The 21,795-nt window shown below is 39.9% G+C and overlaps 2 protein-coding genes across 3 annotated transcripts; one reads left to right on the top strand and one right to left on the bottom strand.

The window, feature by feature from the left end:
• Window positions 1-1,156: 1,156 nt before the first annotated feature.
• LOC146510389 (uncharacterized) lies at window positions 1,157-7,764 on the top strand. Of its 2 annotated transcripts, none has more exons than XM_085175196.1 (4): window positions 1,157-2,210; window positions 2,725-2,828; window positions 3,687-3,926; window positions 4,327-7,764. In XM_085175196.1, the coding sequence occupies exons 2-4, from the start codon at window positions 2,783-2,785 to the stop codon at window positions 4,368-4,370; spliced, it is 330 nt and encodes a 109-aa protein (XP_085031322.1). In that variant the 5' UTR covers window positions 1,157-2,210; window positions 2,725-2,782; the 3' UTR covers window positions 4,371-7,764. The 2 variants fall into 2 exon arrangements, with proteins under 2 accessions (XP_085031322.1, XP_085031321.1); XM_085175195.1 differs by having other exon boundaries at window positions 1,158-1,464.
• Window positions 7,765-11,095: 3,331 nt separating this feature from the next.
• usp2b (ubiquitin specific peptidase 2b) lies at window positions 11,096-21,795 on the bottom strand. The gene is made up of 12 exons (XM_085175194.1): window positions 21,445-21,795; window positions 17,130-17,177; window positions 16,913-17,036; window positions 16,710-16,821; window positions 16,519-16,629; window positions 16,158-16,222; window positions 15,953-16,056; window positions 15,706-15,786; window positions 15,527-15,605; window positions 15,132-15,239; window positions 14,921-15,041; window positions 11,096-14,668 (listed from the first exon to the last, which is right to left on the bottom strand). The coding sequence occupies exons 1-12, from the start codon at window positions 21,628-21,630 to the stop codon at window positions 14,563-14,565; spliced, it is 1,245 nt and encodes a 414-aa protein (XP_085031320.1). The 5' UTR covers window positions 21,631-21,795; the 3' UTR covers window positions 11,096-14,562.

Below are 21,795 nucleotides of genomic sequence, written 5' to 3'. Positions count from 1 at the left end.
TTCAAATACAGGTCAGTTTAACCTCTCTGCACTTTTTTCTTCTTTCATTTGCTGAACAAGCCCATTTGTTACATTTGTTTGTGAAGTTCTGCACTGATATTTGGATGAATCGTGTTTACACTCAAACAAAAAATGAAAGAAATTACTTTTCTGGTCATTTCATTTATTTGTTTGTTTAGTTTCTTGGCTCTTGGGTGATATGGATCACGGAGCCTGTTAGAGTTTCTTGTCCACCTACTTGTTCACCCCTTTGGGCTTTTGAGCGTCCAAACTTTCAGTCAACAATGAGCTGAAATGAATATCCACTGCTCACTTTAAAGACTTGAAAATACAAAGAAGCCTCATGTGTGAATATCATTCTGGAAACACACACCAATTTCTTTTTTCTTTTTTCTTTTCTCTCTTCTTCCTCGACTGTTTTGTTAAAGAACAAAAACAAGAGGCCTCGGCAAAAGTCAAACCCAGGTTATCCCTGCAGCAAATCACTTCTGTGGCTCACAGTGAGATGCAGAAACCATTTATAAATTCTACTTGCGGTGCATTAAAGCACTTAATGGTTTGTCTTGCTAGCACGCTTGCGCTGCTTAAACCCAATCCAATAATAGCAGATGACATACAACTGAGAAGAGAGCACAGATCTGCTGAGGAAGCTCTTGGCTCATGTAGCTGAGCAGCATTTAAAACTAGATTTCCTTTTTTCCTCTTTCCTTTTCCCCCATTTAAAAAACATATATCTTGCTCTGACACACTGGGCCCAGGTGTTGCCAGTATCACCGGTACCTGCAGATGAGAAGGAAAGCAGGGCATAGTGGGCCATCACATCTCCCCATCTGCATTGTGCCTTCAGAGATGCTCTTCTGCATACAACACCAACAAGAAGAACTGACTCTCACTGCATATTTCCTCCTTTTTAGACCGTTTACTACAAAGCCTAAAGTTTTCAGTAGCCATGCTACATTGAAAGTCACTTAAATTGCATTTCTAGCTCATTCTGATCCCCAATTTGCTTGCTTAACTTTTCAAAACTCTCCAAGAAAACTGGAAAGTCAAGAATATCAAAAATCTCAAGAGTACACTTGACATATTGCTCTCATCAACAGTGGGCCTTTTTCACCGGCTCAGAAAAAGTGAAACTCACCCATCGCTGCATTTGTTTTGCATTTGTTGTACAGTTGCTAGTCACTGTGGGGGGGAAAAAACACTGGCAGCTTTGACTCTTTCACGCCAAATTGTGTTAAGGACATGCTGCTGTGCTATAGTGACGGTGTGTTTTCAGAAACAGTCAGCTGGACAGCTCGCCAAGCTGAGCAAACAGGAGGCAGTGACCATGATTTACCCGGCTCTGTAGCCTCTGTATTTAGTCTTTCCATCCACCATTGCTAGCAGGTGCCTCAAAGATAAGGTGAGAAGAAGCAAGTAAAAACAACGTAAAGACCTCGTATGTGACGTGCTGAACATTTTCAGGTAAGTGTAACTCTGTAGAAACGGTTGCTATGGCTCCCTCTTTTTTTTGCAAGTTTTCCTCAAAAATACATAGTAAAGCAGATACAACACGAGGCGAAATCTTGGGAAAAGTTAATGATTATCGAGTACTAATAGGAAAATTGTATGGAAACTATCAATACCAGATTAATTTGTAACATGATTATGTAATTCCATTCTTGCCTGTGAGAGAAAAAAAGGAATTCGGCCACAACAGGTGCCTTTCAGATGACCTTCCCTTCTCTTAAAGATAGCCTGTTTTTGATGTTACCACTTGCTTTATTACATTATAGCTTATCTGACATCCTCACAACTACTTTCTATAAAGGGCTTGGCTGCATTCATATCACATATTATTCATTTTTCTGACGGTTTAAGACACTCAGGTGAAGTTAAAAACACAGACAGGACTATAACGTCATAAACTGGCCTATACTGCTTTGCCTGCCCACACTCCTAGCACCTTAGCTTTACTATCACACATGAAGAAGTACTTCCTTATGCAGGTCCATACACTAAGCGCACACCAATTACATCTCCTTGGAAAGTATTGATAATCCTGTACATGTTGCAACACTATCCTCCAGACTGACCTCTGGTAACATGCTATTATATGTGGGAGGGCTGGAAATGACTGGGTGGGTGATAACAGGTGTCATAAAAGTAGCTGTCTGAATATATCAGATGCGAGGCAGAAGGGAAGCAAGGCATCAGTGACACCCTCTCAGGTGAGTAAGTCAGTTGTTCTCTTGAGGTTTTCTTAAATCTTTTGGATTCATTCATAGACTGCTGTGGCATCGGGGTAAATACTCTTATTACCTTTGATGTGACCACAAATACTCGCTTGAGAGTTTTTGTGTTTTTTATAACTGTATTTACAAATCAGTGATGCCTTGGTGATATCGAGCCATAAAATGTAAATACATTTAGGCTCAACTGGCATTTATTTAAAAAGATATTTTTATTATTTTTGCCTTCTATAATACATTATACCGACACATTACTGATGATTGAGTTTGATTGAAGTTACTCTTATCTGTCTCACATGATAAATTCAGGTCGGCCTAAAATGAGGTGATAAACTTTAAGATGAGTTTAAGATGCATTTAAGTTGCTACAAATCAAAAATATGTTCAGATATGAAAACACCAAAGCTGCTATAATATATTTTCTGTCTGCAAGTGAGAGATTTTAGAGAAATTAACTCACCGTCATGTTTGTGCTTTTGTGTTTTTCATGCAGCTTTTGACCTGAGGAGTCTCTTTGACTACGTCAATTTATTTCCCGTTTTCAAAGCACAATGAAGCTGAGTCTTGTTCTACAGGCTTTTTGCCTTCTTGCCACAGGTAAAAACAAATTACAATACATAAACCTTTAAAAATGATCCTTTTAGAAAAGGGAAGACAAAATCTTTTTTTTAAAGAGAATGTGAAGAGAATAACTAAAGATTATTAATTAACTGTTATTCACACACAAAGCATCACAACAAGATTATCTTAAAAACATCTCTGGCCACTTTGCCCTCAAATGGAAACTGACTGAAATATTCAGCATATATACATCAAATAACTTTGTTTAATTCATAATTTATGATTTTTTTTTAAAGTTGAAAAAGTTTTTATGGTTAATTTGGGCCACATATATACCTAGACTGACCTTTCATTTTTTTGTGTGAAGGATGATCTGTTTCATGGTGTTAGCATAGAATCTAATCATAGTCGTAGCATACCATCGTAGCGAATTTTAATGGTGGTGGACCAAAGTTAAAGCAATTCCCCGTAATCAAAGGGGAGGTTGATGGGAGGCCATGTAGACAGAGTAGGAAATGTTGAAAGGGTTAGGCCTTCGGGGGGTGGGGTGGGGGGTTCAATAGCGTCATTAGAGCAAAGGTTTATTAGTTTATTGAGTTTGTATGAGTTTATTATCTATGACATTCTCCCACTAAGAATGCAAAGCTGCAAATAAGTACTGAACTCCATTATCTTGATATTGGATAATAAATGTCAACGGCTGAAAACTGAAATCTTTAATCTGGAAACATTTTTAATAAATTGTAGAAAAGGTTTTGTTTAAAAAAAAAAAACATGTTTTAAGTCAGAAGTTGTGACTAGTTTCTGTGAGCATCACAGGAACAGAGGTTTGTTAACCTTTTGAGAAACCTTTGTATGATCTTGCCCTTTAACCCTTTTTGATCTTCCTGTCAGTATTTCTGTGTGGAGGACAGAACACGTCATCAACTAGCATCGCGCCAGAAACCACTGCCACAACTAACTCCACCATGACCACAGACGGCGCATTCAACACCACCATTATCTCCACCATTATAACTAATTCTACTGAATCAGTTCCTACAACTGAGATCGTTGAGGAATCCAATTCAGGGCTTTCACCGGGCGCTATAGCGGGCATCACCATCGGCTCCATTGCCGGTGTGGGAGCAGTCGGTCAGTACTACACACGAATTTGCCATCATTTCTGCTTCCTCAATCACATATCATCTGTTATTCATTAACCAGGATGGTATTGGGGATGAGCCATCGCAACCGGGAATATAATTTACAGATACAGGAGCCTATTGGCAAGAAAATATGCAAATATAGAAGGAAATAAGTTGTGAAAATTATGAAAATGTATTAGTGATAGTTGTAAAGGATTACAATATTCTTAGGAAAGAAATTGGTTCTCTAAGATAAATGGCATGATAGAAAATAATAATTGAGATTTTTGTTACAGTGTTTCACAATTTTGAGTATTTAATCAGTAATTTCTCGACTAGTCTTGGACTCATATTTGTTATTGCGAGACATTAATAAATGAATAACAGTTAATCCATTTTTATTGCAGGTGGTGGTATCTTTGGTATACTGAAGTACACAGGGAAGATCTAAGACCAGCTGTTGCACAATAAGGATCGAAGTGGATGTAGATCGTCAGATGAAACTTGTCCTATCCTGAGATCAGACTTAATCCTGACCATGCTGAGTGGATAGAGTAAGGCTTAAATGTCTGAATGGCTCAAGAAGGAATAAACTGATATATGTATAGTATATGTATATTCAAGATTATAATCTCATGGGCCAAGAGGAAGACATAATAACGTCTGTTTCACCACTTTGCTATTTTGATTGCTTGACTGATGGCCAGAAAATAATCCTTAGCTGATCAAAACATTTACATAATAGTATGAAATGTATTTATATTTTATTTGATATGTGTATCTTATTGACAGATACTACTCATCTAGTGGGTTAAATGTATTTAATTTTATGAGTTAATCTTCCTAATGTCCTTCACATTTGATTTTTTGTTTCAGTATAAAGGGTAGACTGTTTAACTATAAAAAAATATGATTTTTTTTGTATAGAAACAAGAATACATAAGCTACTGTGTTCATTTATAAAGGTAAAAAATCTTTTCTAAGTGAATACCGATATTTCCTTTAAGCTAAATAATTTAATTTTATTGATAACATTTTCTTAAGATTAATTTGGCATTTTGCTCAAATACTGTAATTTCCTAGTGAAAAGCTTTGCAATCACTATGTTGTAAATAAATAAATAAATATAAAAATATAATCTGCTTTCTATAGCTGTCAAATAAAAGAGTTGCTTGAGCCATCTAGGTTATTGATTTATACACATACTTCCTTTAGTAGCTGAGTTATTTGCTTAATTTATGAGTTTATGACTTTTCCACCCATCTTAGGCTTGGTGCTTCAGTTTATGGTACAATGATGGTTAGGATTGAGAACAACAGTCTATCAGTGAAAACAGATTGAGAAAATAATGTTTTGTTTGGGACTAGCTAAGTTTTTTGCAAGCTTTCAAACACCTAGTGTTTCCTCAATAATTTGGGTCTTGCATTGTTTGGTTTTATGCAGTTTTGTCTTTGAGACACTTGCCCAGCTCATGCTAGCTTGATGAAAAAGAATTTAATCTTTGACAAATAACAAATACAGTCAAACACAAAAAACAATGAAACTGACATGAAATATATATCGTTCTAGCGTTAGCTAGCTAGCTAGCGTTAGCTAGCGACCAGCAAATGTAGAACTTTTTTGTGAAAATCTACAAGAAGAAAAGAAAACTAAAAGTAATCAAACTGTACTTGAAGTAAATCCAAAATGCCAACTATGACAATTATGTGCCCAAAACTTTGGTGTAAAACAGTTGATGCCATACTTATGGTTATGGTAGGGTGACCAAATGTCCTCTTTTCCCTGGACATGTCCACTTTTCACGTTCTGTCCGGGCTGTCTGGGAGGGTTTTTGAGATCGATGAAAATGTCCGGGTTTTTCTATAGGCCTACCCATATGTGTGACGTCATCCTGAGCTGCTGCTTCGTGAGTGGTTGTTCTGCGCTCACAGACGGGACAGACGGCGCGCTGCTGTGCTGATGATGTTTAAAAGATGCCAAAGCGCAAGTGAAGCATTTCAGATCAACTACAAAAGAAATTTCCTCGTAAAGTCCCAGTACTGGTAAAAAAATAAGTACTGGGATAAGAAATAAGATGAGGCCTTATTTCTGCACCATTATTTAATTTGAGGGGTTTTTAAGTTAATTTTTTGCACTTGTTGACTTGAAAAAGCCTACATGACATTTTTTATTTCAACATTCATTAACTGCACAGAGAAGGCATCGTTTAAATATGTTAACATTTTCTTTAAGCAAACAGTATCATTAAAGTTCTTCATTACTGGGCCAAGTGTCCTCTTTTTTGGAAATCAAAATACGGTCACCCTAGGTTATGGTAAGGAAGATAGTCAGTGGGTACTGTTAATACCAGTACTTTCTCAGATAAACATTAGCAAAAAGGCTGGAAACGGGTGAAATACAGCCTAGAAAATTATGCAATTAAATTGGTTCTGTCAGCGTTAATCTCGTTAAAATGAAGTTAAGGCATGACCACATTAACGCGGCAAATCTCAGTTAGCGAGTTAATGCGGATCGCCCCGTGCGTGGGGCTGCATGGCGTTAGTGCGGTTAGCTCGTTAACGCGTTAGCGCCGTGCAGTCCCAGTTAACCGTTAACGTCATTTTAATGCTGACAGCACTAAATTAAGTAAAATATTCTGTTTATTTAATCTACACAAACACTAATTTTTAAAAAAAAGACTTTTTGAATAAAACAGGTTTTTAACATATTTGAATTTTTTGCTAGTTCCCTACAGTCAACTGAGAACATAAAAACTAACTCAGCAGATTTTATTTTATTTACTTAACATTTATTTAACCAGGATACTGTCCTGGATAAGATAGATAGCAGTACAAACTATGATGGTTGCGCACACTAGGAATACAAACGCACGCACAAATAGACACACCAATCCTCATGTGAAATAGCCCAGTAAAATACAGGAATGACATCACTGTCTGTCTGAGGCTAACAAACAGGGAAGGCAAAAGTTAAGTTACTACCACCAGGTCAATTAAAATCACCTTGAATTTATTTGGTTTAATTTAGTGGTGTACAAGAGATAAATAAGTTGGTGAGTTATATCAGGCTTAAAGTCACCATGATAACTTCTGCTGAAAACAAAACTGGAGCAGGTTATGTTCAGAGTTTTAGTTTAAAATCATCTGGAGGAGACACTTTTCACCAGTTCATCATTTTACAGCAGGTTTTAAGTGTGACCCACATCCTCTGCAGGGTGACTATATTTCATGTGTGCAAGTTATTAACCCTACCTTACTAACTTCACAAATGATGCCAAGCTGTAAAGTTACAACAGCACAAACTGGACGAGGATGTGGCCAAAGGTGCGGTCATTATAACATCAAAATAAAGCTGAATAGGCTGTTGGACTGTAACTTTTAATGTTTCGGTGTATCCAGTGTAAAGTTTTAGAGCTCTAATGTGAACCGTACATCACTTCAAAAATAAGCAGCAGCACTGAGTGCTCATTCGGCAATAAAAGTAATTTCAATTAGAATGTTTATTTTACTGCTCTATGTGCCAGATTAATGATTTTGTGGAGCATTACCCCTGCAGTTTTTTTGTGTGTTCTAGTTTACAATCGTATTTTTATATTCCTTATAGATATTTTATCACTACCATTATCTGATAATGTCTCTGAATTGGATTGGGTGTCACTCATAGGGATCATTTTGCGAGGAAGAAGAGTCACATAAAAAAACCACACAAGTACGTACACTACCTGAAACAGATTAAAAGGGAATGTTAATAACGACTACCATCGCTATGCCCATTATCTCAGGCTGGGGTTTTTAGGCCAGCTAACAAAAGAAAGCCCAGCAATATTTAACTGTTTCTAGTATTCCTCTCGGTGCCCTAAGATTTAAGATTTTGCAGCAGATTCCAAGAGGAGGGAACTGCAAATCTGCTTTTTCCAAATTCAGCACGAACTTTCAGGACAGTGAGGTACTATTCAAGCAAGAATAGTTGCCTTTAGCTAGTCTCAAAAGACAGAGAGGACGAGAGTACAAAGTAAAAACACAGTTATGTTATTCACCAACTGCTAAATGTTTAATGCAACAAAGGGAGAGTCATCATTTACAGCTGCTCAGTATTTTTATTGAGATCTTGACTCAGCCTCAGAGTCATGGACTGTAGTGATACAGTTTCAGCTTTAAAAAGTCAACATGATCATCCTCTCTGCTAGATTTACTCATTTTACATCTGCGCACCAAGTGCAGATCGTCCATATCACAGCTTATATTCAGCTATATGTTCTGGTAAAAACCAAACTGGAGATCGTTCCACGTTTCAACATAAAGTTTGTAGAACTTTAACTAGCACTGGGGTCAGATAGTGCTCCCACTACCACTTTGAACACTTAATGTGAAGTTAATATTCAACATTCAAAGGGTTATTTATTGTTAAAGAATTACTTACAATAAGGTCATTATAAACATTACTTATAAGCTAACCCCAAAGTAGACACTGACGAAAGCTGCTTAATCTAAAGCAATGGTCTTGATATAAGTTGAGGTGACCGGTGGGCCAAACTCCCACAGTGTGAGGTCTGCATTGTAAAGTGGACTTTAGCCCAGGTGACAGCTTCATCATTTTATGGTATGGTCATTTGCTACGGAGGTGTCAACACTGGGAGTGCTTGGTAACAACATCTAGAACAACACTTCTCTCCATGCAGGCAAATAGCTGTTAATACCCTGAGCTGTGTGATCAGCCCATATGGTGAGCATGGGCGCCAAAGGAACTGCGTGTGAATGGGGGAGGGGAGTGTCCTGCTTGTGTGTGTATGAAAGTGGAAAGGACATTTTTTACTGACTATGGGCTTATGTAATGTTGTGTTATATTATGGGCTCGTTTTTCTGACAAGCAGCCTCTCAAATTTTATAAATAACCAAACAACCAAAGAAAATCATCATCCCCACAGATGTCACTGGCATATCATCAAGTAGATCTGTAAGGGTTGATTTATAATTATTTATTTTTCTTGTTTTGATCCTCCATCTAAACCAGGGTTGTCAAACATATGGCCTGGCGCAGCCAAACTGGCCTGTGAAAGGGTCCAGTTTGGTGCACTGGTTGGCTTTGGAAAATGTGAAAACTGCAAATAAGGAGGGAATAAATTATGGACTTTAAACAGTGTTTTCTGCAGTTCTACAAAGACATGATCCATAGTAGTAATAGATACACAGTAAATGACAGAAATAGAGATGTTTTTCTTGTTATTATTCCATTAAAATAGTAACAGAAAAGATCCTGTTTTTTCAACTTGCTAATATCAGGCTAGCAGTACTCTACAGTACCAGCAGAGGGAGATCTTTTATTTCAAGCCGACATTAAAATGATCGAAGGATCAAAGGACAGCCTTTAAAGAGACATTAATAACACATTTACATGTAAATATGTATTAGCCCCCTAACTTAACCGTTTCTGGCATCGAAGGACCCTGGAATGCACTTCATACCTTCCTTGGTCACTGTTGACTTCTTGACTTTAAATACTCTATATTATCTCCCCCTGCTGATACTACAGCATCTGCATGTGTGTCCATTTCACTCTTTGGAGAGATCAGTGTGTCTATTAGACGTTTTGCCGTGATATCGATATTGATAACTGGGGAGATTGTACCAGATACAGTAGAAATAAACAAGCGACCTGCAAACAACACACCAAATCCTAATCTCTGTTCCTTTCATTCATATCCCAGATGAGCCCCCACATTTGTTACCCGCCTCCACACTCACACCTCTAGACCTCTTCGTGGGAACGTAACAGAACGTCAAACTGACGATGGACCCAACACTTTTCTTAATTTTTATTGTCTAATTTTGGTGAACTTGTGTGAATTGTATCCTCAGATTCCTGACAGTTGTGGCACCTGGTGTGGTCTTCTGCTGCTTCTTCTCTGGTAATAACAAGACATTTACGAGAACTGAGAACTGCTGCTCACTGGATATTTTGTATATTTTTTTTCAAAAATCAACTTTCTTCACCATTGCTCAATTTGAACTTCGGGCCATCGTGACCATGTCTTTATTCCTAAATGCATGGCGTGGCTTGCACAGTTGATTAGATATTTGCGATAATGAGCAACTAAACAGTTTTACATGGTCATGAGTGTACTTCTGTGTTGTTTTCACAGTGGGTTAAAAATAGAACATTTTCTGACAATTAACAAACATTTTTGTTTTTAATTATTTGATAAAATCACAGTAAAGAGATGCCGGTACTTTTTTCATGAGTAATTTTACACTTTTAGGAGTGTTCCGACAATTTTCTTCGATTTACTGCAGAAGCTTTTCATTATAATGTAGAAAAACTGAGGGGTCTTCTTGAAAATTCATAAGAAATATCAGGGATCCGATGTCCATTTGAAGTTTTTAATAGGGCAGTAGTTGCATATGGGTCTACCATACTTAAGCTCAAAGGGGACTGAATATTGCCCACAATGTAAGAAGAGTTTGGCGCACCTTATTTAAAGCCTCAACATGCATTTTAGATACAACCCAAACTAGTCTGCTCATAGATTCTTCATCATTAATTAACATTTACACATCAGATAAATCTATTTTTATTAACAGGTTATGTATCACCGTTCTTCAATATTGTTAGTTTAGACTTTACCCAGATGTTTTAGACCCATATCAAACACCACTTTTAATTTTTAAAGTCTTTAAAAAGGCTTCAGTTTAATCACATAGACAGGAATCATCATCAAGGGTTTGATCAAAAACAATCAGCATGAAACATTTACTCTCATTTCACCATGAAGCTCATTTTTTCTCTTGCACTACAAATCAGGAGTATCCCTGTCCTTAACAGTGAAGCACTTTCACCCTTTCATAAAAGCCCAAACTAGCTCAAAGCACTACCTGAAACAAACAGCAGGACAAAGTTGAAAAGGCTTAATGATCATAATGATCAGTGAATGAATAAATCTGCATCACATCTATTTTCATTAAATATACCACATCAAATTTATAACAAGCTGATAAATACACAGCTCTTGTCTTCAAGGCTAACCAGGCACTGATCCCTCTGACCGTGTGTGCGAAAACTCAGTTTGTGTTGCAGTGGTGATAACACTTAGGCCTGCTCTGATAACTTTATCTTTGCTCCTCACAAACTGGCCCAGTCACAAACAGATCATCTGTCCCAGCCCCTGAAACCTAATCACACACACACACACACACACACACACACACACACACACACACACACACACACACACACACACACACACACACACACACACAGAGTGAGAGAGAGAGAGAGAGAGAGAGTAAGTATCCGCTGAAGATTTGAGAGTTGCTTCAGAGGTTCCTGGATAAACTTCTTTCTAGTGATCAATGAATGTTGCACAACTGCGCAGAGCTCCCTCTAGTGGGGGAAGACCTACATGATGAATGTGGCTTTAATGTGGGTGAAAATGGTCATTCACCCTGCAGTTTTAAGCCTCTAATTGATATTTAGCACAGAGGATTTTTTTGGGGTAAATTACTAATATTACTTAATATCTTATAAAGTTGGTGGTAAATAGAAGGATGTTGTGTTTTTACACTACTAGCACACTCAGAAACGTAGGTCATCTTGCTTTATGAAGCTGCAATTCCTTACATAATCTAATCTGATCTAATCTAATCTGGGACTCTCCGCCGTTTGACCTTAGAGCTGAAGAAGCTTCTCGGATGAGAGGTGAAACGTCTTTAAACAGACGCTTTTCTTTCCAAGCTCTTTAGACTACGATGACCTGGATGACTGAGAGCCTTCACAGACAATCTAATCTGTCCTACAAGCAATACAACTTAGAGCTGCACCATTAAGCATCATTTATATATCTAAGAAATTAATGGTAGGAAACTGTGTCACGATTAACTCTGAAAAACATCAATATCTCCAATCTTCGTCAGTTTCAGGTTTTTTTTTTTTGAGGTGTGAGTAGTACAAGAAAGGTTAAAAACATGAAGAAGACTTAAGGCAAATGAATATGATTCTTTTATATGACTATTTTAGGGAGATTAAAGAAACAATACTTTGCAGACTCGTTTTTACTGTGTTTGTTTAAATGAAATGCAGTTTGATTCTTTTTTTATTGTTTAAAAAAATGCATTGAAGTAATTTTTCTGCCATGTTTGGCATCTGAAGCGGGCAAAAAAGGGGACATTAAAGGGAAAATCTTACTTATTTTCCTCTGGCCTGTCCTCTGTTTGATTGTTTTAGTAAGATTTACCTGAGTTTTGGAACTCAGCTGCAGAAATAAACCCCTTCTTTTGATTACAGTGGAGGTAAATGCCTCTTACCTTGTGGTGCTCAAAGGTAATAAGATTTATTTCCAGAAATCATGACCCAGCTGGTGAAAGAGAAAATTCAAAGGTTGTCCACTCTTACATCAAAACACTTTCATCAAGGTTTGAGGATTTCTTTAAGTGACTGGGTCATGATTTGATAAAATGTATGTTTTGGCGAGCTTTGAGCATCACAGTGTAAGTGCCATCTGTCATTATAATCAGGGGAATGCAGCATTTCTACAGCTGTTATCTATAAAAGATAGGCACAGTTTAGATCAGCCCAATGGGCGGCTTTGCAATATATTAGTAAGATCTAGTGCCTTCCGGGTTATTTGAAATATATTTTTATTCAGCACTGCTGCCTCTCTGGGACGTGATGACATCATCAGGACACACTTGTTTGTTTTTTCTAATTGTGCTGTTATGAACTTTAACATTCAACATGAGCAGTGCACAGGAGTGCACGGTCTACCACGCACCTGGTTACCAGGAAAACTGGCAAAACCTCTGCTTTTATAGAAGTGCTCACCTGCTGATCAGTTAATAAAGAGCATTTGATCATCAGCACCTGAGTGCTACTGTCAGCTAATCTTTTGTCAACTGAGCAGGCAGCCCTGCATGTTTTGTTTTGGCAGATTTTTAAGCCAGATGCCCTTCCTGATGTAACCCTGAGAGAATTTAGGTCTCTGGCTGGACGCGAACCAGCAGCTTTTTGCTTGCGGAGCAAATATGTAAACCTCTTTGGAAGGAATGAAGGTGTAGTTGATGATTAGTGGATCATAAGTGACTGGTGAGTCCAAAATAATACTCTGGAAGGGAAAGTGTTGATTAACAGGAGTTGGAACATCACTAGTCTGGATGGATTTATTGCATTAATTTGACTTCAGGGTCGCTGTAAGGCCTAAAGAGCCAATTGTCTCGTACGATGTACACAAAGGCACTGCCTACGGTGGCCCCGAAAGGCCAAACGGACTGCAACTTAAGAAACTTAAGACAACACCAGCAATAAGAAAAACGCTGCAAAAGCACACAAAACACAATCGAAATAGAAAAAAGAAAACAGAAATAGGAAAAAAGATTTCCAAAAGCACAAGGGAAGTGTTTCTGGGGAGACAATAACCCGACGGACCAGTTGCAGGAACCCAAAACATGCTAGGTGTGTTTTATCATGATTCATATAATACTGATGACGGACACACTTACCTTTCATCTTTTCTTTCCTCACAAAACCGATAGATCCTCCACTTCTTTGAAGTGTCTCCCAGCGCAATTCTTAGCATATTTTGGTTTCTGCAACTGGTCCGTCAGGTTATTGTCTCCCCAGAAACACTTCCCTTGTGCTTGTGGAAAACTGTTTTTTCCTATTTCCGTTGTGTTTTGTGTGCTTTTGCAGTGTTTTTCTTATTGCTGGTGTTTTCTTATGTTGCAGTCCGCTTGGCCTCTCAGGGCCACCGTACACCGTTCTGCAGAAAGTCTTAATCAGCACACACTGCTGGTGACTTTCTACGGGGTCTTCTGTGTATTCAGCTGATTCTAATTTATTTGACTGGATCAGCAAGCGTCTGCTGCACGTGACACAGGATTTCTGCTGTGAAGTGTGAAAATAAAGGGTTAATTAATAAAAATCACACATGCAGGGCAAGTTAGTGATGGATTTTAATCATTTACAGACGCTGGACTGTCTTAGGCTTTAAGTCAGTCACATTTCCTGGAAGAAGCTGCTTTGGTATGTGCTTGGTGTGACTTTTCCCACAGTACAGTTACATTCGCTGCGCTGTTGATAAATACTGTACAAAAATATAATAGGATGTTCCCTCTGCACTGGCAGAGAGGGAAACCATAAAGCTTTGTTAAATTATATATACACATAATGCACGCTCAAGCTCTGACATCATATTAAATAGAATAAATTATATCTTGCGTTTGGTGTGTGAGGCGTGCTTCTCAAGTCTCTGTAATAACAATAAATTCTTAACACTAATAATCTATATTCAAAAGAGAAAAAAAATGCACTCAAGTGACAAAAGAGAAGCTTCAAAATGTCCTTTTTGAGTGAAATAAGGAAAAAAACATGCTTGCATATTGCAAGCAGCGTATTGCAAGTTTCGCACTTTTTACATTTCCTCCGACTGTTGTTTCACTTCAACCCAGCCAGTGAGCGAAGCTTTCAATCCTTCAGTGTAAATATGCCTTCTCATCCACCGTTTGGCGTCTCGACGCTCCTTTTTCACAGCTTGCATTGGTAGGACTCTCTCCACTAGGTGGAGCAATCTCCCAGCAGGCAGTGTCTGACTACTTTGTTTTTCCTTCCCTGTTATCAGTCCAAGTTTAGCACAGCTTATCGCTCCTCGATGGCACCTAAAGCCGACACGTCTGATATTTGCTGTGTGAAGGGGTGGCCAGCTCGTAGAAGAGGACGTAAGCATTGCTGCTGCGAACCTGGCTGGAGGACATCGGGCTCACCCTGCACAGAGAGAGCACACGGGAAACACTGAAGCGAGGGCAGCTTAGCACAAAGTTAAATATTTGCACATTATGAACCAGGCTGCAAACATGCACACTTTGCTGTAAAGCTGTAATGAGGTCAGCTTGATGCAATTAAGATTAGGTCACGTTCATCTGACAGCAGGTATATACAGCTTAATTAGACTTTAACCCTTTCTGCCAGTCTGATAAGATGATACGCTAAGTAACACGATGATGCGAGAGCTGATACCTGGAGTCATTGTAGCTGTACCACTCTCCCAGAGCTGGGTTTTTGCAGTAGGCTGTGTAGTGGCCACCCAAAGCGTTTCCACTGTGGTTGGACACTGCATAGAGGTTATACACAGGGCGCTCTGCAGAGAAGAGACAACACAGCTGTCAGTCAACACAGCGGCAAAGCTAAAATAGATTGATTGTCCTTCTCTCCTCTGGAAAATACATACCGCTGGGTTCCGAGGCAAACTCCCGCAGGTCCAGATCTTTAAGAGGGAAGTTGACGTAAGTGGAGAGCTTGCTGGCTCGGACGTTGGAGTCTGAGAATCGTTTAAGGTCTGAGGGAACACTGGGTCAAGGATCAAAACTGGTTCAAAGATAGCTTGCATCGATCATGCAAGCTACAACCGACTGGCAACAGGCAGCAACTTCCAGGGAATGGACATTTTTTCCTAGTGACTGGAGATTACCAGGGTGTGAGTAGCCAGTCTCCATGGCTAAACCACTAAAGACACGTTATTTGAACACTGATTCACTCTGCTCAATATCTTTATCGCACATGGCATCATTGAAATCTCTCTGCTTTCTGGAAATATTAAAATGCAAAGATGTGAGGAAAGGATACGAAGTACGAGGACCTGAGGGAACTTCTGGATGCTGAACCTCTTGGTGCATTTTCTTCTGGCTTTGCATTTGGTGCACGTCTAAGAAAGAGACGAACACGGTGTAGGCAGTGTAATCGATACATTGCATCATCTTTACAGAGGAAAGTGAGACTTGGGTTATTTATGCATTGCCTCTTACCGGTCTCTCCTCTCCATCCAACACATCTTCCTTTGTAAAGAGTCTCAAGCAGTCTTTGAGAGTCACTTCGCCTGAACTCTTCTGTGGAGGCAGACAAGTGTTAGAAATCAAGCACTGCGTGAAGACTTGCCTAACGCTTATGATTAAGATCGGTAACCTCTACAGAAATTACATTTAAAACGTGGATATAATTTTAAATCCGTGGCTTATGCAATGCGATAATCCAAGACCACAGCAGGCATTTTACCTGTGCAATAGGTATCGAGAGGTCCCAAAATGGATCAAACACAGTGGAGCGGAAACCACAAGCTGTGCAAGTCAGAGAGCTTTTCAGCTGCCCCACAAATAGATCTGTGAGCAGGATGGAGGACCACGTTAAACATTTATATTCTTTTAAGGCTTATTTAAGATTATTAAGTAGCTATGGGTTAAAAAATAAAGAAATCACTCACCCACTACTTTGCTGTCCTCTCTCGCCAAGTACATGTTCCACATCCTTCTGCCTTTTTCGTCATCCCTGTAAAAAAAACCCCAAAAAAAACCAGTAAAGTCAAACCGATGTTATGTTCACCTGCAAACCAGTGATAAAAACTTCAATTAAAGCCTCTTTAAGATCCTTTGCAACTCAGATATTGATAAGTAAACTCATTGTTAATATTAATTCACCAATTTTGGGGTTTGTTTCTCCTCCAATGGCCACAAAATGTCAATTACACGATAATTATAGATGAAAGCTCGCTATGTTGACCACTGCAGCCCAATCAGGGATACAGCAGCCACCCAGACAGGCTTTGAGTGTGAGGCCACACTTACGCGAGGTGGTCAAAGTCCAGGACGGACACTTTAGGGCGGACCGTCACACGGTTGACTTCATTATGGAGACCGTCCAACAAGAAGCGGAGAAATTCCTGAGCATCCTGTTGGCTGTAGAGGGAGACATTTTTACTTGATTTTACTGACGTGCACGGCTTCAGGTTGACTTTAAAAGAAGGCGGAAAACTCACTTGCAGCCAACGAATTTTGGAGCACACCTCTGGACCTGGTTCCTGAATTCAGAGGGACTGATGGGCTCATTGTTTGCAGAGGTCCACAGGCTCTGAGTCAGCTTTGCAAACTCTGAGGTAGACAAATTGCAGAAATCAGACCACTATCTCAACTTGGTAGGGAATTAACTCGACTTAAGATCTGCAAAAATAACTCATCGTACCTTCGATGAGAGCAGTGTTTGACCTGTAGTTGTTGTTGAGGTCTGTGATGTGGCCGTTTCTCAGACAGTAATCTCTCAGCTCTAAAGTGTTACTCAGACACTGGAGGATGGAGTTCATGAAGCACTGCAAATCACATCAAACAGAGAGGCCCGGTAATTATTAAAGTGAAGACTAAACCGAGTTATTTGCACTTAAAGGACAAAACGTGACACTTACAGTGTTACCCAGGTTCTTCAAACCCACCAGGCCCTGAAGACTCTTGTTCTGTTCACAGAAAAAAAAGAAAAGAGATGTCAACATTAAAGATTTACATGACAGTAAAAGTGTTTTTCAAATGACAGAGCAACTGATCGGAGGCACTGCTACATTTATTCACCAGCGCTTGGTAGTGAGAAGGACAGTAAACCAGTGAAAGTCTGACCATGCACAACAAAAATGGAATCGAATGGAATATGCAAAATTATAGTGTTTTTTCCAACAGGTCAAAATTCTATAAATTGCATCTATAACGTGTTAAACAGCAACTGTTCTCTCAAGGCACTGGCGACAGTAGAAAGGAAAATCTCCATTTTAACAGGAAGAACCAGGATTAGGGAGAGTCAGCTTGACTTTGAGTCCTAAACATATTGTATTGTTTTTATTTTATTTTATTTATCCTCATAAAAAGGCTAATCTGTTAAGTTTTGAAATAGATCATGGTTTGGATTAAAACACAGTTGTTGCCACTTTTAAGTCTCTATTTTCTCGGCTCCGTGGTTAAGTGTCACCATTTTTACAAGAAAAAAAAACAAGTGCTGCCTACTCAAAATACACTTTATTGTAATGAATGCAAACTTGATTTCTGCCTTATGTCTGTTTAACACTTTGTGAGGCTCTAGGTTCATGCTAAAAAAACAAAACAAAAACAAAGGCCGAAGAAGCCGACAGATCCGCATGCATCAGTGTGATCACACCACAGATTCCTTAAGAGTGAACGAGTCTTAAAAGACAGGATGGCATTCGTGCAATGTGCGCGTTATGACGGTCACATTGCTGGCACGGGTCTGCTGCGGCTTTCTGCTAGGGTTCCATGTGCTTAGATTAGATACCACGGTTCGCTGTGACGCCTCCCCGCACCCGTGACTGTGGTGAGCCCACCAGCACACGCCAACGGTGACATAACGTGAGCATGTGACGCTGACCGGTGACAAAAAGTCCCCCTGTGGGTCTTCAGGGGCGCAGCGTGGCTTTCAGATGTTTGTGTAAAGTTTCACATCACTGCCTGAAGTCACGGATCAGCTGGTTTAGTTTTGGACATAACTCGTGCCGCCGTAGGTTGGAGTAAATCATCTGTGGCCTGGGAGTGATGCAGGTGTCAAAAAGAAAAAAAAGTCTGCTGTGCATGAGCTGACAGGATCCTTTTACAGAGCGAGACAGCTTTTATCCCCCACAAAGTATGAGGGTGGAAAAGACGTTTAACAAAAAAACCCCTTGAATATCTGCAACATAATTAAACAAAGATAATGAGTCAGAGCCGATGTTGCCGCTCGGTTCACAGTCAGCGTGTGCGTAAAACTTTGTGCCGTCTATGTTTCCGTCAGCGCCCCGATGACGGTACTTCCGCACGCTGCTTCTGTCAGCAAAGGTGTCGATGCGTGACAGTGCCGAGCTGCTCTTCGACATCATGTTACACTCTTATTATAATGTTCCCTCATGCAGGACGGGCTACAGGTCACAAACCTGTTAACAGCTATCATGCATGTCAGAAGAAACAATGATAACATTAATTGAAGAGCATGGAATCCATTTATTTCACATTTTAAGTATTAACCATGTCCTGGACGAGCCAAAGACTGACACTTAAATCTAGTTTGTAGCTTGTATCAGACCCAAAATGAACTTAAAGCCTGATGGTTTCTTTCTTTTTTAAATGAAATGACATGCTGGGGTTAGCTTGTGTCTCCACAAAGAACAAGCAAACTAGTTGCAACTATAGTACACTAGTTACATTTATGTATTTCATTTCTGCAGCCCATTAAGTATTAATCCTCTAATAGTACATTTTTAATCCATATTAAAGCAGCACAGGTTGCAGGCATTCTGGGTTCTGGATTACATCTGGATGTAAGTGGTTATATAATCAGAGCGCTCCCTTTAAATCTCCTGATGGGCAGTTCAATTCAATATTGTTTATATAGCATCAAATCACAACAACTGCCCCTCGAGGTGCTTTATATTGTATATCGTAAGGTAAAAAGCCTAAAATACCACAGAGAAAACCCCAACACTCACATGACCCCCTATTAGAAAGCACTTGGCAACAGCAGGAAGGAAAAACTTGCTTTTAACAGGAAGAAACTGGCTGAACCGAGCAGAAAGAGAGGGATTTTGGCCAGTTGAGTTGTGCAGTTTTTAGTTCTTGGAAACAAACATGTGCAAGAAAAAATCCACGTTGTCTTTATAGCGTCCGGTGGAATTCTTCCGTGACAACCGGATTATATCTGCGTTGCAGTGCTTAACCTTGGAAACCTGAGCCGAGCAGGATGAGTGTATCTGATTACTAGTTAGTAATGCTGAACATTAACAAATCTAATATATTTGAACAAAGTAATGTAATTGTTCCCGCCTTTCCTCCCTCTTATGTGCCGCTGTGATTATAAGTACTTCTAGCTGAGAGCTTTGGTGCCTCGTGATCACTGTTTCCATCCCTCAAAATAGAAGTATGACTAAACAAGCGATTAATTCCCCTTTGTCTAAAATCTTTGTGTTTCTCTTCCTCTGTGCACTATTCGAAGGTGACCATATGGTGTGGGCCCCCCATCTGCTCCGGTGAGCACCAGCCGGCGGGGCTTGGCACACTCAGCGGGCGCCTTTTGATTTAAACGACCCGTCCAAAAATCGGTGGAAGCGATGCGTTCAGGTGAACCGGAGCTCGCCACGCTGGTCTTTGTGACTTCAAAGAAAAACAGAGAGACAGAGAGAGAAAGCGCAAGAATGTGCCCTGAAGCAGCTCTGCATGCCTGCACAAGGCCATATAACATGTGATGAAGCAGGCAGCCCTCCTGCATACGCTTGGTGCCAGCTTACGCCACTCCCTTGGAAACATTATAAACATAAATCTTTGCTTCATGAAAAGCAAAGCTGGGAAAAGTCCAGAATACTCAAGTAGAAGTACTATTACTTTCCCTAGACTGTGCTTAGGAAATAATGAGCAGGAACACAGGAATTTATAAGTTATCCGATTATTATTTTTTAATGAACAGCCAGTTTCAGATGTTTGAAGGCAGCTGTGAAAAGCTGCACCCTGATGCTGCAGATAAGCTCCTGCTAACAGCTCCCTCTGGCTGTACTTTGACTTTGAGTTGAAGGCTAAAGTCAGCTAAAGCATGCTGATATGTTTAAAGTGGAACAAAAAAAAAGAAAGAAAGAAAACCCAAGAAATTCTGACTTTGAGTGGCATTCACTGCTGCTGGCGTTTCTGCTACAGTCAGCGGATAAACTAATCAGCTGTAGATTTCTTTCCACCTTTTCAGATATTCAGAAAATGTCCTGCAAAATATACAGATCTTCTGCTTTTTTTAAATAAACTAAATATGCCTGATGCCATCATCACAAACAAACAAAACAACCCAAGAAAGTCTTGACCAGGTTTTCTTGGGCATCTGTTCGGCAGGGGTGGGGATTTCACTGAAAGCCAAAATATTAAAATAAGCCTTCAAAAGTGACTTAATTAGAGACTTATTGACAGTGTAAACACCGACACACGCACTTTCTGAGTAAACCAATAATATCCCCCATCAGCGAGGACTGGATTGTGACCTCAGGCAAACACCGCAGACCCACATGGACCCACATGTGCAGCTCTACATGTGAACAAAATGTCCTGCGTAAATGATAAGTGGACATTCCTTATCAACAGCTTTTCTTCCTATTACACAACCAGCTTGAATAGTAAATGATGCAGGGGTTAGCAGCCCTTAACCCCCTCTTCACCTGCCCGCTTGTGTGTGCGTGTGCGCTTTCAGCCCAGTACTTCTCCATTTCGACACCAATGACTGGCTAAAGGTCAAACTGAGACCTCCACCTCAAATCCTCTGGCACTTCACAGGGTTTACAAGTTTAATGACTAAAGGCTCAAGAGCTGTTAAAACGGACTCCTTTAAGTCAGTGTACCTTATGCCTCACTCACAAATTCATCTAGTTTGCGTGATCCTCAAGTATCTGCTGTCTATTTTGCTCTTGTAGTCCCATTTCTCCTCATTTATCATCATATTTTTACTCTTTATGCATCATTGCTAATAATTTCATCGCAATATCTGTGCAGTAATATACTGAAACGTTAGCCTCGTCAGGGCCTAGGCCCCTTCACGACCATATATCGTGGTGACACCCCTGGAAAATCAGTTTAGGACTATATACAAAGGCATAAAAACTTTAGTTCTTTATATATTTTCAGAAAGTCCATTAAATTCAGAGAGGCACCAAAATAAAATCATGCAGAAGGAGAATGCTTTGACACAGATGAGACAGATCCAGGGGGTGCTGGACTCACCTTGGCCTGGTTGATGATCAGACCCATGAATGTGGACACCAGCACGGACCGGGACAGCGGGTGGCTCCTGCGCCTCATCTCCGGTCTGTCACATGGGAGAGCGGCCGGGTCCTCCGGCACCGTCACGGTGTAAGAGTGTCGCAGAGACGGCATGTTCGTTGTCCGATAGAAAGATTGTAGCGTCATCCAAATAGCAGCTCCAAATCGCGCACACGCAGACGAAGTCAAGTGTAGGTAAATGGATGCTGAGTTGACGCGCGTGGGATACCGCTGTGCGTGCACAAAGTCAGTATGTCTCTTCTGTATCTCACCTGCACGCAGATCTCCTGTGTTGTGAGTATGAGAGCGCGT

Source organism: Neolamprologus multifasciatus, chromosome 10, assembly GCF_963576455.1.
Source record: "Neolamprologus multifasciatus chromosome 10, fNeoMul1.2, whole genome shotgun sequence".
Taxonomy (NCBI): domain Eukaryota; kingdom Metazoa; phylum Chordata; class Actinopteri; order Cichliformes; family Cichlidae; genus Neolamprologus; species Neolamprologus multifasciatus.
This window is presented reverse-complemented; position numbering and strand designations above follow the sequence as displayed.